The 26541-nt window shown below is 45.6% G+C and overlaps 1 protein-coding gene across 1 annotated transcript in view; it reads right to left on the bottom strand.

Moving 5' to 3' along the window:
- Positions 1-22607, bottom strand: part of dync1i1a (dynein cytoplasmic 1 intermediate chain 1a) — a gene marked incomplete at its 5' end in the record, with an annotated part of 29696 nt that extends 7089 nt beyond the window's left edge. Inside the window, 8 exons of the mRNA XM_071529306.1 lie at positions 5543-5687; positions 6370-6503; positions 6793-6906; positions 8378-8524; positions 19284-19409; positions 19776-19875; positions 20543-20714; positions 22499-22607. Coding sequence (XP_071385407.1) covers positions 5543-5687; positions 6370-6503; positions 6793-6906; positions 8378-8524; positions 19284-19409; positions 19776-19875; positions 20543-20714; positions 22499-22607 — 1047 coding nt within the window. The remainder of the gene's footprint in view (positions 1-5542; positions 5688-6369; positions 6504-6792; positions 6907-8377; positions 8525-19283; positions 19410-19775; positions 19876-20542; positions 20715-22498) is intronic.
- Between the last annotated feature and the right edge of the window lie 3934 nt (positions 22608-26541).

Genomic DNA, 26541 nt, shown 5'->3' with positions numbered 1-26541 from the left:
ATAGCGAGAGAGGAAGGGGCTGGAAAGGGGAGTGGTGTGTGTGTGTGTGTGTGTGTGTGTGTGTGTGTGTGTGTGTGTGTGCGCGTGTGTTCTTGTATTTCTATACTTATGGAGACCAAATGTCCTCACAGGGTTAAGATTAGGATTAGGATTGGGTTTAGTTTATGTTAGGGTTAAGGGCAGACATTAATGTAGTCAATGAAGGTCCTCACAAGTATAGTAATAAATGCATGTATGCGTGTATGTGTTTGTGTGTGTGTGTGTGTGTGTGTGTGAAGGAGAGTCCCCCTCTCTCAGGCCTGCTGTTAGGATTCCAGAGGCTTACGAACTGCATTCCTGACAGGTAGAGTGGGAGACAGGAGACAGGTAGACTGGGAGAGCGAGTGAAGGAATGTAGTCTCTCTCTCTCTCTCTCTCTTTCATTCTCTCTCTTTCCTTCTGTCTCTCCTTTTCCCCATCACTGCTTCTCTCATACTCTGTTTCAACAGTTGTTCTGAAAGGCTGTGAGACCCACAGACTGGGAGCGATGTACGCTTGCACACATACAATAAGCACACACACACACACACACACACACACACACACACACAGAGCGCAGAACTAATTTCAAGCCTCGATTGAACCTGTTTTCCAGCCAGTAAGGTGACAGTAAAGGTCATTTTTCTCCATCCCACAGTTTCAGCATTCAATCAGCTGAGTCATCCCTCTGTTTTCTTTCTCTCTCTCTCTCCCTCTCCATCTTTTAGTCCATGTCCCCCTGACTTTCTCACCCACTCTTTTTCTCACCGTCTCACTCTACAGTATTTCTTAACGCTGAGTTGCATTCAAGATTCCATTGTATTTTGATAATCAGCCCTAGGTCAAAGATATGTTTGAATGAAATGAGATGATTCACGTCCTCCTTGTATCTTTCCAACTACTCCAAACGTTAACTACTATTTTGCTGTAGTCTGTCCATAATCTACCAGTCTCTAAACTAAGGTGATTTTGGTAAATAATCTGCAGCATCAAGTCTTAAAACTAATCTTAAAATTAAACTTAATCCTTGCGGCGCCAAACGTGAAGTAACTCCTTGTCATTATCCTCCCTGTCCTAAGAAGCTGGGGAGCTTCTAGCAGGCTCCAACTGGAAATCCATCCCTGGTATACTGGAGGTTGACACACTGCAGTGCCAACTTATTGGCATAAAGTTTAACTGCCAAAGCTGTAACAAAGGCAGATGGTATCTAAAATATTAATGCTAAGAACCGCTGGCATGAACCGTCTGCAAGTTCATGCCAGCCTCCGTCTTCTGGTCTTGGTTTTCCCAGCAGAAACCTTGGCTTTAATGACGCACCTTGATGACATCCCATTGAAATCATACAAACTAAAGCTTCTTTCAAGGCATTACAATTACTACGAATCCTTGACACATTTTGGGTTTGCTGGCTCAAAACTCCAAACGTTAGAGAGCCTGCTGGTCTTACAAAATACCCGTCTACATCACTGGGCCGTCCAGAAGGATCCAAACTGTCTCCCCACCAGAGAGTCTCAGCAGCAGCCAGTCATGTAATTCCACTGGTTCCATCCTGGCTGCGTCTGCATCACAAAACATCACACTAGCTCGCTCGCTTCACACCGGATTTAACAACCGCCGCGCTGACGGGACTGAAAAGCTGTCATCAAATTAGAATTTGTTACGGAACGTTTTACAAGCGGTGCCATGAGGGCGCACCGGGACAAAATCCTCAAGTGAAGATCGGGACTACAGTCTCAATCTTTTCTCTTTTCTGCAGATCCCCAAATCAGCGCATAGAGAGACACTCGTCTCAATATTGTCATTAACACTCATTAACAATCAGCCGAACCGACTGTGACGGTGATGCAGGCCTTTGAATGAAGTGAGAGAAAGAAGTAGAATGTTTACGCTCCATCCAATCACTGGGTAGACGCCGTTTTTGGGGTCAAGAGGGCAAGACGGTTCAAGTTATGCACAATCATAACCCCGCTCCCAGCTGCCGCGACGTCTTCAGACTCTGGCCCACTCAGAATGTTTTCACTAACCACAATATTTGCACCGCTGAGTGTAAAAACATCAGCAGACTTCGGCACGCTGGCCTTTTTGAACTGGTGGGGGGAAACCTTCTGAATGCGAAGGAGAAATCACGGTGTGTGTGTGTGTGTGTGTGTGTGTGTGTGAGAGCGTGTGTGTTACAACAGTTTGTGATGGCGGTGATTGGTGGGTTGAAAGCAAACCTCAAGGGAATTTTAGGTAAGCAAAGGCAGCTTGCTTTAAGGTGTACGCGCACACACGCAGACACACACTCACACACTCAGGTATTCCGCCTGCCCACACACACATACGGGTTATGTGGGATGGGAGACAGACACACATTCCTGCGGTGCCCCTCAAAGGAAAGGGAATTCCCAAATCCTGAAAAATAACACACTCTCCTGATGAAAATCGGCGGAATGTTTTAATATCTGTCACGGGACTCTTCGCGTATGACTTATGGACATGCAAATATGAGCTAAAATTCATCAGAGTGCTTTATTGCCTGTCACGGCAAAGTATGAAAACTGTAACTGTATCGTGCAGAAAGTCGAAGATATTATGCAATATGCATTATGCATTTTCCTCATACTGCATATCTTTCGCCTTTGATTTTGCCTGTGTGTGCAGTTCGATGCCCTGCTCATGTTGATCTCTCTGTCCCTCAAGGTTAGCATCACTTTCTACTCCTAACCTCGCCATTCTTTCTTCTCCCATGCCCCCCTGGCCCTTTTCCCTCTCACTCTCTCGCCCTGGCTCTTTTCTATCCCCTTCCTTCCTCCCTTCTTTCCTTCTCTCTCTCTCTCTCTCTCTCTCTCTCTCTCTGTTTGTGGTCAGTCTTATGTCTCCGCACTGGGAGAGCAGACAGCTAGAGTCTGTCTACAGTACTACTGCTTCTGCTGCTGCTCCAGCTGTGGTTTTAATGTCTCTCTGTTACCCAATATGCCTCTGTTGTGCTTCCTGTCATCCCCGTCTCCTTTGTCTTTTTTTACCTCTCCACTCTATTCTATCCAACTCCCCCTTTTTTCTCCCCTGCCTTAGAGCGGCTTCACCCTCCTTCATCGTCCGTCTAAACTTCCCTGCCTCCTTCGCTCTCTCATTTCCTTCTTCATTCACCCTTCCTCATTTCCAGTCCGTGCAGCACTTCCTCCCCACCCTCCCTCTCTCCCTTTCCCTCATCCCTTCTTCAAAACTCTGGGCCAACAGAACAGTCCAACTGGACCGACTGTCATAAACACCCAACCACTATGGAGCCATGTCAACCCTCACACTGTCCAAGTCAGCCGCCAGCTTTGTTAGGTTGTCAATCTCTCTGGTGCTGAGCTGTACTTCAGCTAAACAAAATACTCAAGAATCGGTTGGAAATGTCACAGAAAGCCTTGTGTGATCATACAAGAGGGCTAGCAGCAATCCCAATAATCCCAAACGTTTGAATATAAGACCATTAGAGTTGAACTTTCTTTAACACAAGCCAAGCCATGCTGTGGTCAAACAACTGCTGTTTTCTATTTAATAATTGAAATATCTCAGTTTATAGGTTGTTGTTAGATTTTTTAAATCATACAAGGAAATTGACTATACTAGTGCAATGCCCGTTCAAAACATGCCTGTTCGGAACGGGCCAATTGCTTGGCCTTGACACACATACAGACAGAGATTCCTTGCTTTATAGTATGATAATTGTATTTACCCCTTTCAACTGACAGCTTGTTGGCCTTCTCTTAAACCTCCAAAATCCATTGGCCTGTCAAGTGTTAGTGAGGTAAATGTAATAAGTGTAAATACACAGTAAAGGTAATAACTGGAGTAAGTGTTTGATGTTGATTTTCTCTGTTTTGTGCAGTAATATATATTTATTTAGTTATATCTTTTTTATTTTCTTTTAAATGTGATTTTAATGCACTTTTCACTCTTCTAATCCTCTTGCACTGTCTTTTATTTTATTTTTCTATTTCACTTGATTTAAACTGCACTAGTTTACTTTTTAAGTCTTTTATCTTGTGGATCTCTTGTCTGTACTTTTGCACTTTTTAATTGTACATTTTTTACCTTCACTGTATTTTTTATTACTCTGTGAAGCACTTAAAATTGCCTCAGTGTATGAAATGTACTATACAAATAAAGCTGCCTTGCCTTGCCTTGCCAGTATCTCAGACACCTGAGCTCACTCCGCTGTGTCTCACCACAACAACAGCGACCTTAAGAATGTATTAGCTAACTTCTCTCCTCTCCGACAGACACTTTGACAGATACAGTGACTGTTTTTTACTGCCGCTGAAATACTCCCCAAATGGAATTCATCACATCGGTTTGAACCGGGCGAACAAAATGCCCAGAGTGGATGAGGCCACTCAAAACCAGCGAGAGGAGGAGCGCTCGCGCTAAAAGTGTGTTTTTGATTCACCGAGCTTTTGATTCAGTGAGCACACCCGCAGACGGCAGGCTGCGCCGCATCCTCCATGGATTCCAGTTTCTCAGTGATGAGTGAGTGACGGCGACACACACGTGCACGCTCACAGGCACTCTCACGTGCACACTTGATGCACAAATGCACAAACCCACACAGAACAGAACAATACCTGTTGCAAATGTTCACTGTATTTGGTCACTTGTCCCATTATACACATGCGGGGACACACACACACACACACACAGTTAGAGAAAGACAGAGTTAAGGTGCACTGATACCAGTTTTTCAGAACGAGCACCGAGCACTTTGTTAAATAGATCAGCTGATACAAGTACTGATCTGAGTACCACTCAATTAATATTCACTCATGCTGCCTAGCGTTGGCCTATTATAAAACAATTACAGGAACAACACTGCAAATTGTGTAACAATCCTCAATCAAACAAAAGAAATTATAATAAAATAGAAAAGGAGCAGAATGGTCTTTTCACAAACAGCGACATTTCAGCATTTTCATGTTGGTTCGCCTACAAGTGTCAAGCCAACCAAAAAATAAATAAATAAAACAAAATAAAATAATGCCCTCTGGTCAAAATTTCAGAATAAACCACATTTTGATGAAAATGTGTTGAACAGTTTAACAGAGTAATATGAAGTGCCTAGTGAATATAGTGAATATATTTAAGAGGACTTGATAGTGAATGAAAATGTAATTGTTGGTTTTCAGACATTTTTCCTCCTACCAGAAAAGTATTTTACTGCACCAAAGCACAACTGACACAGCACATACTATCAGTACACCTTTAATACTGAATAAACTCCACACCCACACAATAGTAGGAGAAAGACAGATCCTGAATAGCCTGATTCTACACTCATACAATCCTCATCTACTATTCACTCACCTCTCCCCCTCACTCACTCGCGCTCACACACACACACACACACACACACACACACACACACACAACACATCCAAACACTGAATAGCCTTATTACACACACACATTTCCGCCACCCACAGCACACAATCAACCCCCCACACCCTAAGCCAACCTCCTCACACACACACACACACACACACACACACACACGCCCTACCTTGGTGCTCCAGAGTTTGACGGTCCAGTCGAAGGAGGATGTAATGAAGAGGTGGGAGAAGTCGACGGAGCCCACGGCGTTGTGGCAGCTGATGCCCGTCACCGGCCCCTGGTGGCCCTCGAACATCTCGCAGATACCCGCCTTACTGCAGAGGGATGGCAGCAGTATGAGGTTCACAACTACAGTATTCAGCACTGTGCCGTTTTGGTGCTCTTGTGTCGTAAAGAACAGGTGAAGCGCAGCACAAATACAGCTGAGCAGTTTGATTCCCACTGGGGTTACCCATGCTAAAAATAAACTGATGCTACAGTAAGGGGGCTTTGGATAAAAGTCTACACCAAAGAAAGAAACAGGGTCAACGTCAATATTATCTAATAATAACATTCTATAACTGTTATCTCCTTATACTGCAAAAAATGCCCATCCTGAAATCTTATTTTCTTAAAACAAGCAAATAATTCTTCCAATGTGGTGAAATTATTCCACTTGTTTCCAATGCAGTTTCGAGGATTTTCAAGGCACCAAGGCACAATAAGGCAGATCACTCCACTACTATGAAATGAAACTTCATTAAAGAAAATTCTTGAAAATTTCAACCTCAATATTCAATGACTTGTTAAAATGGATATATTCTACAGTCTGTGTTTTACTATTAAGGTTTACAAGCCCTGTATCCCAGAAGAGCATATTAGAGGGCAAGGGGACCATTGTTTTGCATTCAAATTTGACTAAAAGCATCAGTCAAGACTATAATCATGTGTGTGTTTGTGATCTTTTGTGTGTGTGTGTGTGTGTGTGTGTGTGCATGTGTGTGTGTGTCCACCAACCTGCCGTGCCTGGACGCGGTGTACACAGTGCCCTCCTCGCTCCCCACCACATAGTTATTGACGTCTCCCGTGGGGAAGGCCATGCCTGTCACCGCCACCGGTTTGGATTTATTGTACACCAGTTCCATGCTCTCCTACACACACACACACACACACACGCACACAGATATTATCTCACCTCATTAGCATATTTGTCCCGCTGTTTTTAAAGAAAACAAGATTTTAACACTTAATACTAGACTAATTGAATGAAGATGGATATTTTTTGCAGTGCACAGACAATACTTGACACTATAGCCAAATTTGCACTAATTCACCACCACCCTAACACATGGAGCTGCCTGCAGTCTGCCTGGACTGTGTGATGTGTGTGTGTTGTGTGTGTGTGTGTGTGTGTGTGTGTGTGTTGTGTGTGTTGTGTACCTGTGGCTGGGAGAGCATGTCCAGACTCCAGGAGCACATCCTGCCGTCTGTAGACACAGTGATCAGGTTGTTGGCGTTCTGGGTGCCCACCACGTTCACACAATACACCGGGTGCTATACACACACACACACACACACACACACACACAAAAAGAGACGCAGATACACACACATACAGAAACACATGCACATACACACATGGATGCAAGAGACATAAGAGCACATGTAGACAATCATGGGGAGAGATACACACTTGCACTGGAGATAGTTGAGATGATTGATTTCAATATTTTATATTTCGACTATACAATAAGGTCTAAAATGATCATTCGGATCATTTTGTTAGATATTGTGATCACAATCATAAATCACAGTCATTAGTCTCAATGATTTGAGGAACAAAATTATTTTATTGTACTTCTGGCATCATATATTAACATCTTGGCTATTTGTAACTACAGTGGGATCTGTCAGTGAAATGAAATGTTTCAATATGTCAGTATTCTCCAATTGTTACCTGTGGAAAGTAAAATTATGCAATGTGCGACATACAATTATACATAATTATTTGGGCAGCCCTAGTTATTCATGTGGTTTGGGTTAGATGAATCACTTGGGATAATAATGAAAGATGAATGAATTTGAGACTGTACTGATCAGTCAGTTTCACCCCTCCACACATAATGCCATTAGACAGTATTGTGAATTGGGCAAACACATACAGCCGGCTTCCAGTAAGTTCACCAGATGCCAGTGTGCAGTGGACCTTTCAAACGGCTCTACATTTGGGACATGAGCTGCAGTGCAAATCCAGAGGAGTGTGTGAAACCATTATGTCATTACTGGGCAGTAATTGATTTGTGTACTGGGCCCCACAAAGGCTCCATTCAGCGCCGGGCTAGCCGGCCGGACTCACTGGCTGGAGGGGACCAGAGACAGCCTCATTACTGGAGTCCACTTTAAACCTACAGCGTGGATGGTGAGTGTGTGTGTGTGTGTGTGTGTGTGTGGCATATAGCTATGGCGACAAATGGCCCCCGCTCACAGTTCTTATGATATTGCTAGTGTATATTGGCCAGTAATTTGTTGAGGGTCAGTGAGTTCACTGGAGCGTATGAACTCACAGTTGAACTGTCCTTTGAGTTATGCCTAGAATTTGACTGCTCCGGTCGTGTGTGTGTGTGTGTGTGTGTGTGTGTGTGTGTGTGTGTGTGTGTGTGAGTGTGAGTGTGTGTGAGTGTGTGTGTGTGTCTACTGTATGTGAGAACAATTAGTCTCCAAGCTGGAGGCTTCCCATTTCATAAATACATGCAGTGCAGTTCCCTCTCTGTGTATATAACTCCCATTCCATTATCATATGAAAACTAAATTGCTGTGTTAATCTGTATGTCTGACTACCTATCAAACTATGTAACTGTTACAACTGTTTAACTCCTTCGCAATGCTGCTACTTTATCATTGTCTATATTATATTTGCTTATTCCAGACCTTTAAACCAACTAACAGAAAGCACAAGGTGGGACCCAGCCTTATATTCTGTTGTATTGGACATATATCTGATGTTCATATTGGGACCCGGCCTTACAGTGTGCGCGGCAGCAGACAGGGGGGTCCTCTGGACGGGGGTCCGACGGTGACTGCGGTTGTCCCACAGGACGATCTGTCCCGAGTAAGTCCCCCCCACCACCAGGTTGGGATGGAACCTGGCGAAGCCCACGGACACCACCGGAGACTGGGGACAGAGAGAGAGAGAGAGAGGGGATGAGAAAAAGGAATCACTACGTATGATTCAGGTACAATTGAGGGGAAAGTGAGGCAGAGTACAGGGAATGAGTGTTGTGAGGTTATTCTGGGGGAAAAGTTCAGAAAACGGAGAGGGGAAGGCGATGAGAAGAGAAATGGAACGGTCAAACGAGCAGAGAAGATGAAAAGGCAGACAGTGAGAAAATACAGACCGAACGAACAGCAAAAAAAAAAAGAAAGATATAAACAGATACGAAGAGAGCCGGTAACGCTAGACGGAGCGTGAGCGGCGGGAGAGAGGGAGGGAGCGATCGAGGCAGCGCGATGGGTGGCAGAGGCGGAGAGATAGATGGAGGGAGAGATGATGAGCTTGGCGACGGTGAGGGTCCGCCGGGGAGAGGAGCGCGGGGTGACGCCGGGGTGCAGGCCAGACAAAGAGGGGAATTGTAGTCCTCTCTCCCCCAGCCGTTTCACATTACAGCATCAAAACCCCAGCAGCCACTGGAGCGCACACTGTAGCCTCCATCTTGACAAGCGCACCCTTGAACCCCCCCCCCCCAGTGCCGTGTTTATTGAGTTTTGGTTCCTCTTCAGTGCTCGTCCCATATGGGCTTCTGCGTGCAACAGCGAACCTTCCCTGACCCAGAGCCACCGGAGCTGATTATGAGAAAATGTTTTGAGCGTCGTAGTGATACGGAGGGGCAAGTGGAATTACACATTGACAAATACATCCATCCATCCATCCATCCATCCATCCATCCTCCTTCTAGTTAACCAGGCTAGTCACATTGAGGAAGAAAGTTCATTTTCAAGTGAGACCAGGCCAAGAAGGCAGTAAACAAGAAGTCCACAGACCGACATCACAATTCAACACAACAGAAACTGGAGACTTGGAGATCTAAACTGGTCAACACCAGTGAAATTACAATACCTTTCAAGAACATTGGCAACGGTAGCGTAACAGTAGAAATGCCAAGCCACCATCAATTCACTTGCTGTTTTGAATTTTAGACTTGGAATATGTCAGCATCCAAAATGTGCCCCATGACTTTTCTTAGACCTAATTTCCGTGTTCTCTCTTCTAACAGTGTTGTTAGATTTTCAAAATCATGCAAGGAAATAGCAGTTATAATTATATTTAGCCACTTAAATTGACAGCTTTGAGGTCTTCACTTCCCCTTCTCTTCCCCTAAATCCACTGGTCTAGTATTAATACTAGTATTAATGCATGCTTCCCAAGTTCAGTTTTTGTATTGGGAATTTTGTATAAAAGACAAGATCTTGGCCTGTACTGTCCATGATGAATGATGAATGAATGAAGAACTCAGAGGTTGGAGAGTGCCTTAAAAATACTCAACATAAGCCAATACATTTTTCATCTAATTGCTAGGAATAACCATCCAGCAAATAGATTCAAAAACAAGCATATTGATACAATATGTGTGATGAACTGACAACAATAATGTAAGTATATTAGTGTTTTCACTTGATCAATTGGTACTTGAACCAAGCAGCCACTGTTCATAAGACCTGTCCTTGTTTAGATTCGTAGGAAGACCCCTGAATCTGAGAATCTGTAAGAGTATAACATTTGTTGTTCTTTCTTTCTCTCTTTTTGTATTTCTCTCCCTCTCGCTCCCTCTCTATCTCCCTCCCTGCCACCACACCATGTGCGCAGCAGCCAACTCCAACCCCGAGTTCATTTTTAAAGGGGACTGGAAAACAAACCAGAGGGAAAGAAAACACGGCACACTCTCTTTCTTTCTTTCTCTCTGTCTCTTTTTCGTTCCTTCTGAGGAGTCACGGCTTCCAGAGGAGCGGCTCGTGAGTTGCTTCAGATGTGCGGACTCAAAATAAACTGAACTTCAGCGGTAAAAATAAAAGTCCCTTGTCGGCCAGCAAAGAGGAACTCTCCGAGAAGTTTATTTACACAGTCAGACACAGAGGGATCTGGGTTTAAGGTTTATTAGCACGCATTCGCGCACAGTGTTTGATGGTCTGACCAGGAATATCTGGAATAGTGTGATTTATGGCATGTCATAGGCTGTTATTCCATATAGAATAGGGTGTAAAGTAAATTTTATATGGATTTTAATGTGTATATGTACAATAAAGGCGCAATACAAGTCGTCTACAATTTTATTACCATCTATAACTGTCTTAAAGGTTCCTGTATGGTAAGACAGCAACATCGCAATTGGTGTACCTCTATTCTCTAAATCTGTAACAGATTTCTGAATCATAATTCCAAGACGACAACACTCATACTCATACACAGATGGAAGAATCTGCCTTTCAACTCGATCACCGCTAATATCCAAGAGCTTGGGGTTGACCTTGATCCCTCTGCGGTCGTCTGGCAGGCTTCCGTCAGAGGTCCGCTCCCCCAGACACAGCGCTCCATCAGTGGGTTAATAAGTCCTAACCCGTCCAGCCCAAGACGACTCCACCACCATGACCATTTATCAGTTTTCATGAAGAAACTCTAAACCATGCTAAGACTCTGGAGATAGGAAAGCAGAGTGAACGATTACATAACCAACATTTCTTGATTTTTTTCCACTTTTTTATTGTGAGAATATTCTTATTTCATCTTTTCCTCTTTTATACACTGGAGTTTTCCTTCATCATCCCTTCCTCTCTGTCTGTGTCTCTCCCTCTCTGACTTCTCTGTCTTTGTAAGAAGCTTATCTATATGACTAGGGTGATTGTAACCATAAGACTGCCATAAAACTGTCGTTCTCGTTTGAGTTTGAAATATTGTTAAATTGGGACAATCTGGAACAGAACAAAATCTGTACACTATCTATCAAGTATGTTGTGACTGATACTCTGATCTTCAAACTCACTACAGAAACTTTTATCTGTTTGTTCTGTCCAATAAAGACAAAGATGTCCCTACCCCTTATATTATATTGATTGATATTAACACAAACACACACGCACAAAACACAGAAGCACAAGCACACACACAAACAGAAAACATCTCTCTCCCGTTGTTCTTCCACTAGTTATCACCCCAAATGAACATCTATACCCCACATGAGTAACGACAGGAGAGAAGCCAAAGCAAATGAAAAGCGCTCCCTCTATTTGCTCCATATGTTAGTTTAACTCCTAAGCCCTATCAGTGTCCCCATCTTAAGAGGAAAAATCCCTTGACTAAACTCAGAGTCCCCTCTTTGAAAAACCACACGTTATGCCATCATTACCCACATATACTGTCAGGCTTACTGAGAGAGCTACTGAAAATTAGCCCGACTTGGTCCCGATAGTGCGCTTTGAGGCGCCTGCCAACAGCGAGTTGGACTTCGCATAAAAGCCATTCTCTCTAAACGCTTCTAATCATATGTCACATCAACACATATGGTTCTGAGTCATATGCTATTTAAACGTACTGTATGTCATTAGCCACTGAAATAAGATCAATTTGTCCCATGCCATAAGGAACTTTATGATTTAAGCCCCGAGGGGAATTGGTTGACACTTTAAAGCGGCTTCCCGATTCAGATGTCATGCTGTAGGAAATTAATGACCGAGTTTAGCACTGTATTATTGGGAACTGAGTTATGTTTAGGCTGGATACTACAAGTCTTTCCATTTACTTCTTATGTATTCATGGGCATTTGTCAGCGCTGACTGGAGTACTGCATTTTCGTGGTATCCATGAATTTATTCCACAGTGTGTAAACATAACTATGTAAAAAAAAAAATGTGTAGACTCAATAGGTAAACTTTCTGAAAAGAGAACTGAATGCGCCCTCGCTGCTGCTCTCCACCTCCTCTTCAGCCTCACTTGAGATTCATGAGTCCGGACATGCCAGTCGTATACGAGCGCCACATCTGTCTAAATAACACCTCGACAACTCTCGGCCGTCTGCCGGCAACACCGCCGCTATGATTACGTCTCAATATCGGGGCCGACTCGATACCGAGCCTGACATTTCATTTCCAGAACGGCGAGCGGCTGTGCGGACGGCTCTCATCTGTGCGTGCAGCATGGGTCAGACACCTGCTAAGTCATCTCCTGCCAGCCCAGACAGAGAGGATGTGGAGAGTGACAGCTCCCGGAAGAGGGAAGGGAAGAAAAAAAACAAGCGTGAGAGTCACTTTTTGTATATTGGGCACGAGGTGAATTATGGAAGTTTTAGAGGCGCGGACTCACGCAGTCAGAGCAGTGGGTTTCGTTTCTTTCCTGAGGCGAGGCGCGCCGTGTGTGTGTGTCTGTGTGTGTGCTTGTGTGTGTGTGTTTGCAAGCGTGCGAGAAACACACACACACTCTCACACACACAAGTATCATCTACCATATCTCACATAAGCTCACAAGGCTAAGTGCTTCTGGCAGCCCTTATTATATTAATGGGAAGTGTTCTGTAGAGGATAATACACACATGGTAGGCCGTGATGAAAGATGGCACCCAGCGAGGGATTAGGGAGGTTAGGAGGAATGACAGAGAGATAAAGAGAGAGAGAGAGAGAGAGAGTGAGAGAGAGAGAGGGGAACACTCCCTCCTTTGTTGCCTCCACTCTTTCTTTCTTTCTTTTTTTCTTTCTTTCTTTCTTTCTTTCCTGAGGGCAAAAAAACTGTTGCTAAAGTTGGCTTGGGAAGGCAGAAGCGGAGGGAGAGTGGAATGATGGGAAGAAGCAGCGGGGTGGGGTGGGGGGGTGGGGGGGGCTGATAGGGCACGATAGGCAGTATATCCTCCCAAACAGATCCACGCTCCTCCATCCTTCCTCTCCTCCCGCCTCTCCCCCCTCCCGCTCACCGCACTCATCTGTTTTCCACTACGCCTTATCAGGACCAGATGGATCCAACTGTCTTCCCTTGGCATCCCCACCTCTCATCCCTCCTCCTTCACCCCCCCCCACTCTCTCTCTCTCTCTCTCTCCCCCCGGCTTCACTCGTTTATGACACCCCATGGATTTTGTCACTCTGCGGTTGCTGGCAGAGGGAGAGAAATACCAAGCCGAGTCTCCATTTCACAGAGCAAAGAATGAGGGCTTCACGGAGCGAAAGAATGAGGAGGAGGCTCGGGGAAGACAAGCAGGCCTTTCTCTCCCTCCTAGAGCTTCTTTCCCTTTATTTTCATTCTCTTGTGCCTTTGCTTGACGTACGTTTTCACTGGCAGTCACTTTGCAGTTGGTTTTGTGTTCTAAAAATAATGCCTTTTCTACTCTACTATATTCCACTCTATTCTGTGCTGGTGTTAGGCTACTACAATAGCTATAGATCGGTATTGATCATCTTGGTCCTTGTGTGGTAGATGCTACCAGTCAGCACTTACGCCTGTTGTTGTCATTACAAAGTTATGGATTCTTGCCATTTTACAGGATGGTGTTGTTTCATCCACCGCACTCAAGTGGTAACTGAATGAAAATGTAACTGTATGCCATACTGTAACTGTCTCAGCATCAAAAATCTAAACCCCTGTTGAATACTAATGGGATATTCTGGGGTGGCACCTGAGACTGTTTTGCACCAACAACAGCAAAAAGCCACATGGTGGAATTTCTCATGGAAGAATAGAGTGACAGACACATGTAGGATCTAGGCCCAGATGCATTAAAGTGGACTAATAACCTATTTGGACTCATTGGTACAGTAGGTTTATGTATTCAGAAGAATCATGCCTCAATACCAAATAAAATGACTTCCAATCAGGGCAGCCACAGTCACAGAAATAATCTCATTTACCCAGAAATGAAGCACTCTAAATTGTCTTTACCACAAGTAAAGAAGCTCCGTCTGTTTAGTGTGTCACAAAGCAAACACAGACGCACAGGTCTCCACCCCTCCCCTCCCCTCCACCAGGCATTTATAGGATTTCTCCGCTAAGCTTTATGAACACAATGCAACTCCATCCTCCGGTGTAATTTCACATGGGCTCCTATCCAGACAAGGCCTATGAATAATGCCTGGCTATTCTCTCTGCTGCACTGCTCTCTCTCTCTCTCTCTCTGTCTCTCTCTCTCTCTCTCTCTCCATCCTTGCCTTCCCTCCCACCCTGGGGGGGCTTGCTTGCTTGCTTCACTTCTCTTACTCAACCTTTCTGGAAGCGCCAAAGACCTAGGGAGCGATGCGAGGCAGCAAGATATTAATAAAAATATGACTGAGTCCAATGGGATATGACAGTAGCGGCAGGGGCTGAGAGGGGTGGAGGTGGGGTGGAGGTGGTGGGGGGGGCATGTGGTTTGGGGTTCGGCAGAGGTTTTGAGGGGAATGGGCCTTTAATGTGGTGTGACTTTGCCCACTTGAGACGCTGGTGTGAAGTTACCAGATTGGAGCAGATTCGGAGACGGGGCGATGACGGGTCCAACTGAGCTCTGCTGGGACGGCCGAGATGAGGACAGGCACGCTCAACTGGTACCAGAATCCACAGCAGCAACGGCCCCCCTTTCCCAGAATACACACCCAACCCACACACACCGCTAAAATATACCGATGGATCACACACTTCCTCTCCTATATTGTAGATCAATGGTTCCCAAAGTGGGGTCCTGGGACTACCAGGGGTCCTGGAGGGGGTTCGCAAAGGGCTCCCAGCAAAATGAGGAATAGTTTAATTTCACTGTTATTTCACTGCCTAGAAGTTGGCAGAATTAGAGAAAAATGTATTTATGCCGATACAAAAGCACATTACATAAACCAGAGGGAGACTGAAAAAAAAGCAAAAAAATCACAGAATAAACGCTACTTAAAAATGAAAATGCAAAATAAGATAATAAAAACAGCTATAAATAAGGAAAGATAAAGAGAGGAAGTGAATTACAATTCAAAGCAATTTCAAACAAGTGAGTTTTTAGGGCTTTTTTGAAAGAGAGGAGTGAAATACAGTTCTGAATGTATGAGAATGGAAGTGTGTAACTGTATAACTGGATCCAAAGAATTGGACAGCTGTTTTGATCATAGGTTTCACTATCTCTACTGTGGTTAAGTCCCATTTACAGGATAAAGAGTCATATAATTTCATAGTCAGTCATATCGTACTGTATCAACAACAAAAATGTTCTCAAATAGGATTCCTATAACAAAAACGTATCAAGTGGGAGTCTGTAATCTGTCTGTGATGAATACACACAATCAAAACATACTGAAGATTGCCATCCTTTTCATGCCCAGTATGCCTTTTTTTTTTACATTTTAGTGATTTAGCTGATGCTCTTTATCCAGAGTGCCAGAAAAACCTCAGAGTCCTACATTACCTTCTTTACAAGCTAGGGAGTGACTCTGTCGCTGTCCGGACCGGAGTGAGAAGGTTGTTCCACCAATACTTTGATGCATTATTGTGAGATTTCTATGACATCCGTCTGGTGTCACCATAAGCTGCACTGTTTAGTCCACATGGGTGCAGCCTCCCTAACTACTGCAATAGAATCGAATTACAACACTTAGCCAAATCCTGATAGGTGTCGCCTATTGCGTATTGCCAAATCTTTCACACACGATCCCCATATTGCACAGTCTGCCACGTCTAGACTCCTCCCAAACCCAAACCATACCAACATCACCTTTCACTTGACTTACTTTCCACCACACCAGCTCCACCAGAACATAAAACCCACCAACACACCCACACACGCTGACTGTATCGTGGCTGCACTGCAAAACATCCATCTTAACGTCATTTCATCTAGTATTGAATCCTAAAATCGTACTTTTCTTAAGACAAGTGAAAAATCTGCCACTAGGGTGAGATCATTTTACCTGTTTCCAATGCGAAATAACCCATTTCAATCATTTTCTTGAACCAAGTGTCATTTTCGTGATACTACTGGAGTGATCTGCCTCATTATCCCTTCACTTGTTCCTGTTTTTTGCAGTGTTAAGCCCGTTCACCGGAACTGTGCACAACCCCCGCCAGAAATATAGCAGCCTGACCTCACCAAAACCCCAGCTGAAACCTGACGCCCATCTATAAGCCATAGCCTTATACTGTACAGTATAGCACTCCCCTGCACTAGACCTCAACCACAAACCCCAACCCTCCACTCCCAACCCAGCACTGTCATCCTTTTGTATCTACAACCCCCCCCCCGCACACACACACTCACAGATCCATCCATCTGTCTATTCATCCACCCATCTACCTATCCATCCATCCATCCACCAGATGAAAGCTGCCACTGTGGGCAGGTCTGGAAAAATAAAAATGGCTGAAATGCTGGAATGCTACAAACCCATCTCCTGGGGCCTGCCAACAGCAGCATTGGGCGCCTGCCAACCCAACCCTTATATACGTGTGTGTGTGTGTGTGTGTGTGTGTGTGTGTGTGTATGTGTGCATGTACTATATGTGTACAGTAAATTCAGAGTGTGTGTGATTAAAGAGACGGAGAGAGCGGAGTGCACGAGGCGACAGCGGCGAGCCTCCCTCCCTCCTCTACCTCAGGAAGGGGAGATGGAAGGCGAAAAAAAGAGAGCGAGAAAGAGAGAGAGAGAGAGAGAGAGAGAGGAAGAAGCAGCCCTGTGGTTTCAGGGGGTTAAACGGCAGAACATGCTCGCACATTAAGAGCCATCTGATCCGCGGCTAACTAGAGAGCTGCATCTCTGTTTGCAATATAGACCCCGCGGAGAGAGAGCAAGAAAAAACACAATCCCTCCTCTCCTCTCCTCTCCCCTAACCGCTCCTGCGTTCCTTTCATCCCGATCCAGCGGCGAGTGAAGGAGCCAGGGCCGTTGCCAAATGACTTGAGACCCCCCCTTCCCCCCCTCCCTACTTTCTTTTCACTTTCCCATTCTATCTTTCTTCTGTTTCTCTCTCAGCTCCCCATTCCCTTACTCCCTGTTCATTTCCTTTCTCTCTCTCCTCTCTCTCTCTCTCTTTTTCGCTCCCTCGCTTTTCTTCCTCCCCTCATGAAAGAGCATGGCACGGCCCCAGGCCACACTAACTCACTGACTGACATGGGGGGGGGGGGGGGGGGGGCATTTGGGAGTTTCTCTTCTCTCTCAATCTTTCTTCTGTCTTTCCCCCCCTTCTGATATCAGTTCATCTAGCACACATCTTTCCAGCAGACACTCACCTAAAACAAATCTCTGTGTGTGCAAGTCGGCTGTGTGCGTGTGTGCGTGTGTGTGTGTGTATGTGTCAGAGGATAAAAAACTCACAAGAGAAACGACGCAGACGTTGTGTTATGCTATCGACTGAAAGCTGCTCACAAATTTTTCAATTTCTCACTCCAACCTGCTGCCAGCTCTTGTTGTTGTGATCATATTTCCAACTCACACAAACGTTTGTCTGTAGCCACTCAGAAAACAGTTCACTTCTGTTGCGCAGATTAGCAGCTGACAGCACCATTTTGATACACTGAGCATTTTATCAGCTGCTAACACACACATAGCCTTGTTCCCGAACGTCTACGCTTTAAAACTGACAATTCGCAGATCACCGTGCTTAGAAACCGCGCTGTTAATAAAGTCAAACGGACATATTATGTCAGAGAACCACATGGAAAAACTACTGAATCCTACAGCTACAAGATGCATGGCTGTAATCTATCCATAAGACCGCATGGATTTCAGCATGAGCATAAATTATGGTGGAGTGAAAGAATGGTGTGCTTTAAAAATCCATTACGGAGCTAGACTTATATGGCACCATTTATATTGAAATATTTGCACGCAGCGTGCGGTCTGCAGGAATATGTGGTTATGTGTGTGTGTGTTTGAGAGTGAGAGAGAGAGAGAGAGAGAGAGAGAGAGAGAGAGAGAGAGAGAGAGAGAGAGAGAGAGAGAAGAGAAAATCTGTCACTATGTTTCTCCTGTTTCAATGAAGCTTGTATGTGAGAATGTAAGCGCGTGTGTATTTCCAACTTTATTTTGACGTGCTGAAGGGAGCGTGTGCGGCACGTAAACCGAGTAAGTACAGGTATATTTCCATATTGACAGTGATGTGTATGAAGCACACTTGTACATTCATAGGAAACACGGCACAAGCAGCATCAGATGCGGCGTCGATGTGGGTGGGCCGACACACACACACATGTGGCAGCGTCGGATTAGGAAGTGGTAGGCCACATCTTTTTATTACCGAGACGTCTCTATGTGCCCTCGCTGCCTCCTGGGAGCAGTGAAGCCCTCACACCCAATCCCTCCATCCCTCCTTCAACTCCGTTCCCGACGTCATTTGTAATTAACATCACACCGGTCAATGACTTTTTTTCCCCATCAAAACCTTGGCTTCTTCTATTAAAACTGGCCTTCAGTGCCAGAATTCAATTGTGATCCAGCCAAGAGGGTCAAACCGAGGCATGAGGATCCGTCCTGCCCCGCTCTGTTTTTTGTTTTTTTTTATCCCACAAAGGTGTCGTCATCGCAGGCTGGCAAAGGGGAATATGCCACAGACGTTAGCTGCTCGTCTTAGAATGCTGCAGCCACATCCATGGACCTCGTTTTAGGGTTGCCAGTTATGGCACTGCCAGATTGAGGGTTGCCAGTTAAGCAATTATAATAATAAAGGAGAAGGAGGGAGCTTTTGATTGTGAAATTCTGAGCAGCTGAGTGGGAGATGAGAGGAACGCGGAAGATGTTTTTTTATTCTGCATTTAGCTCTGTGACACTTTAACAAAGGGAACTTAATAACTGGAAGCTCTTACTTGCAACTCGCCACCCACAAAATAAAAAAAAACAACTCAATTTTAATTTCTGCCGCACTATGAACTGTAACACTTTGCTGTAGAAAAATCTAACCATAATTTTGACATATACTTGAGGTTTGATAAGTATGATATACACAGTCATCTGGTGAGTACCTGACAGTGAAAGATGTACTCTGGTGTGGACTTCTTAAACTTGATGTTCCAGACCAGGGCAACGCCATCCGGTTCATGGGGAGCGTCTTCATTATTGTTATAGGAGGCAACCAGCAACTCAGGATACTGAGAGAGAGGTGGGGAGGAGGAGGAGGGGGAAGAGGAGGAGGAGGAGGAGGAGGAGGAGAGGGAGATAAATGAAGGAAATAAAGAAGAAATGTCAAGGAAGAGGAAGAGCCCTGTGGAAGTTCATACTGGAGCAAATCCCTCTCCCTTTACACACACACACACACACACACACACACAACCCAATCCACAGACACACATTCTAAAGTTGGGGAAACAACACAAACATTAAACATCGCACTCAATTCAAAATATAAATTGAAACTAACTGTAAGTTTTGAAACACTGAAGAAAATCCACTTCCTGAAGTGTTTGCAGTGAAAGTGAATTGACCGATCCCTGGCACACAGAGGCTGCAGGTCTTACCTGAGGCGACCAGTCCAGGCAGGTGATGACACGGTGTTTGGACCAGTGTTCATCATAGAAGAGCCTGCTGAAGGACAGACTGGAGCCGCCGGCCAAGTCCCTGCAAGCAGCCAGTAGAGACAATTAGGGTCAAAGTTTACTTCCTGGTCAAACTAGAAGGCAACTGGTTTACATTTGAGAATTGTGAGAACTAATGAAGTACATGTGAGTGATATCCAGTGTATACAGTTTGGATACAATGCTAGTGAGTGATTAATAGTAGCGAAGCACAAAAAAAACCCTCATCTACTTAAAAATAAGGGGACTGACATCTTCCTGGTTTAGACAAAAACTATATTTGACTACAGGCTTGATGCTTCTCAGTGGTCAAAGTTGAAGTGAGTGGGCAAAGGCAGCAGAGCCGAGCGCTAATGACTCTTTTAACTTCAACCAACACTTTGATAACCTCTCTCATTTGGAGGCAGCCTCTCAGAACGACAAGACAATGCTCTTTAAGAGTTTTTCACCCCCTATCCCGGCCTGGGCGTGTGACATCACCGGGAAGACATGTGTTGTGAAGAACAAAGTAGCTCCCAGGCCCTGGAATGACACCGTGGGCATGACTCAGTCTCAGTGCATTTCGTAGTCCTCGGCACGCAAGTAAACACACATGTGTGCGCTCACGTCTGAACACACGCTCTCTCCTCCCCCGCCTCCCACCCTCCCTCCCCTTCACTCCTGCTCCCTCTCTCCTCCACGCTAACTTCCTCCCCCCCCTCCCTCCTCACCCCTCTTTGTCCTCCAGGTCTCGGCCGCTGTAGTCGAAGAAGATGTCGCTGTCCTCGGCCAGCGCTCGCTCCATCACCCGGATGCTGCAGTCGAAGAAGCTCTGGAACTCGGAGGAGTGCAGGATCTGCTGCCTCTCCTCCTCCGTCAGCTCCCGCAGCACCGGGAACGAGCCTGACGGGCGTGTGGGAGAGACACATGTACATACATTATGTCCAGAATACCAACAGCACTGCAATGATAGCACCTCATTTCTGATGACAAAAAAGTCCTTATAAATAATAACATATCAAATAATTGCATGTTTATGTTTGATGCTTAGCCTTAAAAGTTAGAGAATAAATAGTTTTGATAGATCCTTACGATGTGGCTTTGGATCACCCATAAAAAATGTATTCCAGCTGGATAAGAGACATCTTTGAAAATGTTCATCTTTGTTGCTAAGTTGTGTGTTAAAATTTTTGTTTGTGTTAAAGAAAAACACAATTTGTACCACTTGCTTTCATGTTACCTTTACACTAATTGATAAGATGATGTTCACTTTGATAATTATGTACACTAAAACAAATAAATCTTTGTTTTCCACAGTTACAGTTTGAAATCCCAAAACTGAGGAATACATTGATAGGAGATGTCTCTTTAACTCCAAGCACAAACAGACTCACGCTACTACCTTTGCTGCTCCTAAAAGCCACAGCGGTACATCATGTGTTTGCGATGCCAGATCACTGCTGACTTCACCTCTATCAAAACCAGAGTCAAATCCAGGACATAATAAACTACAAACAGCTCCTAATGCATCTTTTCTAATAAAACCCTACAGTAAGGAACTTCATAAACACAAGACAAACAAAGCCTTCTGAGCGGCCCGCCTCCCTTTGAACATAATGGCCGCACAGCACGGCGTCCGGTTTTTGAAGTCACTGTCCCCAAGCACACATGCGATCTCTCACACAGCCGCGCACAGACACACACATATTTGGACCTTTACCCCGGCCCTTGACTTTGATCCCCCCTCCACAGCCCTTTGTATTTCTTATGAGTTGTCAGAAAAGGCCCAGTGAATCAAGTGGCAAAGATCAAAGGCCAGACCTTCTAATAGGCCAGGATGAAGAGGAGACGGATGACTGTGTGTGTGTGTGTGTGTGTGCGCACGCATCGGTGTGTGTTTGAGTCTATCTGTTCCTTTGAATCAGTGTTTGTGTGTGTGTGTGTGACTGTATTTGAATATGTCTATCTCCATCTGTCTGTCTATCATGTGTTGTGTTTTAACCCGCCCAGGGCCCCTCGCCTTTACAAAACCGCCCTTTCTCCATTATTTACTACATGACCCCCTACACACACACACACACACACACACACACACACACACACACACACACACACACACACACACACACGCCCATCTCCATTCCTCTCCACTTTGAAGTGTGGTTGATGGAGGGGGGGGGTCAAGTGACAGGTTTTTAATCAGTGCTGACCCCTGAATGCCATGGAGCTGATAAGCTGGACCCGCCCTAACCCCCGCCCTGACCCACCCCCACCCCTCCATCTGATACAGCCACTGACTGGCGAGGGGTGGGGGGGGGGGGGGTGGGCGGGGTCACACGCGAGTGACCGTGTTTCAGTTTGACTAGCAACATGTGAGAAGATGAGGAGAGGAAGAATGGGAAGTTGTGTGTGTGAGTGGCAATAGCGGGCTTAAGTACATCTTAGTTTATAGGTGAGGATATATCATTGAGAAAGGTTGGGGAAAAAGTACACCTGGATTAATGGGGTAGTACAAGACCTGAAAGTATAGCCACACGCTTGTAATTTATATCCATTATTTTGACAGGCAGGATGCCGTAACCCTGATAAAGGCTGGAGGATGTATCCCTAAAATGATATTAGTTGACTGTTAGTTGACAGTGCTTCACTTTCCATCATCCATCCATCTCTCCATCCATCCTCTGTACCTTCCTTGGCTTCCTTGTTGTCGTCGTCATCCTGCTGCTCCGACTCTGGGCCCGGCTTCACCTCTGTCAGCTCCTCATCTTCCTCTTCCTCCTCTACTGAGAGAGAGAGAGAGAGAGAGAGCGAGAGAGAGAGAGAGAGAGAGAGAGAGCAGTCATGTTAATCAACAGCTGTTCCAATTTTCTTCTACCTCCCCCTGTGTTGCAACCCTCTCACCCCCTCCGCCCTTACCAAAATAATCACTCCCAGACATGCAACGGTACACCTGTCTAACTGACATTCAGCTGCAAATGGGTTTCACTCACAAACACAGACGCACACGGCTGCGTGATTACAGACAAACACACAAAACGTGCAGCATAAAACTCTGCAGCATTTCCATGACTACTGTATACAGCTTCAGCCCACTGTACCATACAAACGTATATACATATGGGTTGAGAGGAAACAAGCCCACGCCCATTTCCGTGTCCGTGCTGAAGCCAAAGTACTCACATGGTCCGCATGTGTGGATCCATATTGCTCATCGTGCAGGAAATTAATACGCACATGCTCCCTGACACACACACACACACACACACACACACACACAGCAGGAAGTGTCTCCAAGTTGTGTGCACACTCTGCTCTTTCCCTCACCTCTGACCCCAAGCAAAGAGATCCAATCCGTGTGTGTGTGTGTGTATGTGTGTGTGTGTGTGTGTGTGTGTGTATAAAGGGGGATTCCCTCTACATTCCGTCCAATCAGACTCTGCAATTACCCTCGACTCTCCCCCAGAGAGCAAGGATTTTGCGTGTGTGTGTGTGTGTGTGTGGGGGGGGGGTGTTCAAGCAAGAAGGGTTACTGTCAACATAGGCACCTGCTTGTCAGCTTGTCTCTCTCTCTCTCTCTCTCTCTCTCTCTCTCCCTCTCCCCCCCCTCCTCAGGCTGTGTGTTGGTAACCCTCACCAACCTCTCCCCCTTGCTCCCGCTCCCTCCCTCCGACACAGATGCTGAGAGAAGGGGGCCTCTCTGAAGACCTCTTAACACCATGACACCGCGACCAGACACCTGTGGTCTGCCAACACACACATAATCTCTCTCTCTCTTTCACACACACACACACACACACACACACACATACGGGGCCCTAACCCGCAGTGCCAGGGGTGGCGAGGGGTTAACTGGCGCAGGGTCAAGCTGACAACAGTCGCTCAGTTTAGCGGGAGGAAGTGACTACATCACACCCTCAGACGTGTCATGTCTCACACACACTGACACAGACGAACACACACACACACACACACACGTCAGGGTGTGTTTAACTCAGCTGGAGTATGCCCTGGGGTATTGTTAAAAACACAGGCTCAAGGACCGCTCTTGGCACCGGATGAACTGTCCATTTATCACTTGGACTCTCCTAAGCTCTTCATGAACTCACTGCTACTCGTTGTTTTAAAACAAATCAGTCAAATGCAGTGATTTTATAATAAACGACCAAATATTTTGCCTGGGATATTTAGCTCATCATAACACATTATGAAGAGAAATTCTAATTGTGGCACTAGTTCCCAGGCCTGTTTTTTGATTGTTATTATTTCAGCCTCCCTTCTCTCAACCTCTTCCTTGTATTTTCTTTCCTTTTTCACTTTAAGCAGAATCTCTGATGTATGGATTTTAATTTTCATACTGCGTGTATATAATAAATGCACAAACTAAATCAAACACATTGTGGCGAGGCCGTGTCCAAGTCGGCGGTTAACAGCCAGCTGCAGTGATCCAAACACCAGTGACCCAACAGTATGGAGGGGAGACCAGAGAGGAGCAGACAGGCAGACTGCCAGACTAGCTCCGTCTCCGAGCTGCCAAAACAGACTAGCTACACACAGAGAGGCACAGGAATACCCTTCTCCCAATCCCTTTGTCTCTCCCCATTTCTCTCTCTCCCTGCCTCAACTTTTATAGCTGTGTTTCTCTCTCTCTCTCTCTCTCTCTCTCTCTCTTTCCTTTCTTTCCCATGAATCTGTCATTCCGTCCCCTCCGCAAACTGTGGCGACTCGTCCGCAAACTCCAGCGCCTCGGGATGCGAACCAGCAAACCTCCTCCATCCTGCAAACCTACCGCATCTAGACATAATAACAATGGGAAGACGCTTACACAAAACCCTCTACTCTGTTCTACTCTATTTTATTCTATTCCGTTCTATTCTCTTGACCTTACGTGACCGGTCCGGTGGTTGGAATGTGTGGTGATGGGGATGGGAGGAGCGTGAGGAGAGGAGAGAGACCACATTGAGGAGCGGTCAGACCGTCAACCCCCGGACCACAGGACTCCGGAGCAAGGCAGCGTGATTCATGGCCTATGGGTTACCTCACTGAGGGGAGACGGTCCAAATCCCGTATGAAGATACTGCTGATGTTGTTGCCAGTGGCCATGTATCATGTTGTTCTGTCACAGTCCGGCACCAAAAATATCCCGGCTATTTCCTTTGAATGGAAATTTTTCAGAGATACTTTTCCGCGTGCGCTCAAAGTAAAGGGATAGCTATATTGCGGTAAATGACGCTGGAAAATAGAATTCACGGGCTAGACAAGGTAATATAAAACTTTATGTAAAATGTACACGCAAACAAACAAGCACACACGCATGTACACACACAAAGGCGCTGCAGGGGTTCCTGCATAATCAAGAATCTGGAGATGTGCAACAAAAGCAGGGATGGTAAATGAACAGAGACAATCTCCCTCTCCTTCTATAAGTATGTGTGCGTGTCTGCCTGTCAGTGTGTGTGTGTGTGTGTGTGTGTGTGTGTGCCTGCTACCCTGTAAGTATCTCCACACTTTCTTGTTTCCACCTCATTCCAGTCACGGGATGCTTTCTCTTTCCACCTGCCGCTTAATACCGCGCCTCGCTGCGGGACAACAGGTTAACCGGTATCCACCCCCTCGCCGCTGGCGGGGGTCCACCTTGATGAAACTCCGCTTGGGGGCTCCCGTTTTGGCTGGCTACACCCCCGGGGTAATGATATCCTCGCTAGCCCGGGGCCCGCCGCATCTGGCTGCCTCAATCTTCCCCTGGCTGCTTACTCACGCTGGCCGGGCCCAGTCAATTCAGCACAGCCCAGCGGGTATGTAGACACACACATTCATAGTGCGGAGATACAAATATAAGTACACACACACACACACACGCACACACACAGACGCATACGCATACGCATACACACACACACGCACACAAATGTGTAAAGGTTTGTGTAAATGCATATGCACACACATACACGAGAAAGTGTGAAGGTATTGAGAAATGCACAGAATTACGCGTGCACACCGCACGCACACGAGCACACACACACACACACACACACACACACATAAACACCCCTAAAGGTGGAAGTAACAAATTACAATTACTATAGTTACTGTAATAGAGTAGCTTTTTGCATACTTGCACTTTTTGTTAGTATTTGAGAAATCTGTAATGTAAGGCTTTCCCTAAGCATTATGTGAAAAAACTTTCACTTACTTTAATACATTTTTACACCAGTAATTTTCCTTTGGTACATGTACTTTCCAGTTTCCATCCTTGCACACGCCTACACAGAGCTCCTCCAAAGACAGATTACTCTCTCTCAGCCTCCACAGAGAACCAGAGATTAGCCAGTAGCGGGAATGCTACTAGCTGCTGTATCCGGGCTAATTAACGGCTTAATGTTGCGTTCGCAGTGCATGAGGCCTGAGTTAGCCAGTAGGAGTCATTTGAGCCATTACAGACCAACAGGTGAGTGAATTACCTCAGCTGAGAGAAACTGGCCTACCTTTTAGCGGGATAAAGAAGACACACGGTGCTGATGAAGCTAGATGCACCGCTGAGAATTTCATTAGCTTGTATTATTTCACAGTAGGTAGCTGCTGGCTCGCATGCGGAGAGAGCAGCTTAAAAGATACCGACAATACCTGCAGATGTACACCATGTTTTGCTCCCCTTCGGTTAGCACATACAGTTCAGTACAATGGCGTGGGGTGTCATGGCATTAACGTGTTAGCATGTGTCCTGTTTAGTAAG

Source organism: Centroberyx affinis, unplaced genomic scaffold (genome assembly GCF_046629955.1).
Source record: "Centroberyx affinis isolate AG114_WGS23_722 - 3 ecotype Tasmania unplaced genomic scaffold, CSIRO-AGI_Caff_v1 ptg001778l_1, whole genome shotgun sequence".
In the NCBI taxonomy this organism is placed as follows: Eukaryota; Metazoa; Chordata; class Actinopteri; order Beryciformes; family Berycidae; genus Centroberyx; species Centroberyx affinis.
This window is presented reverse-complemented; position numbering and strand designations above follow the sequence as displayed.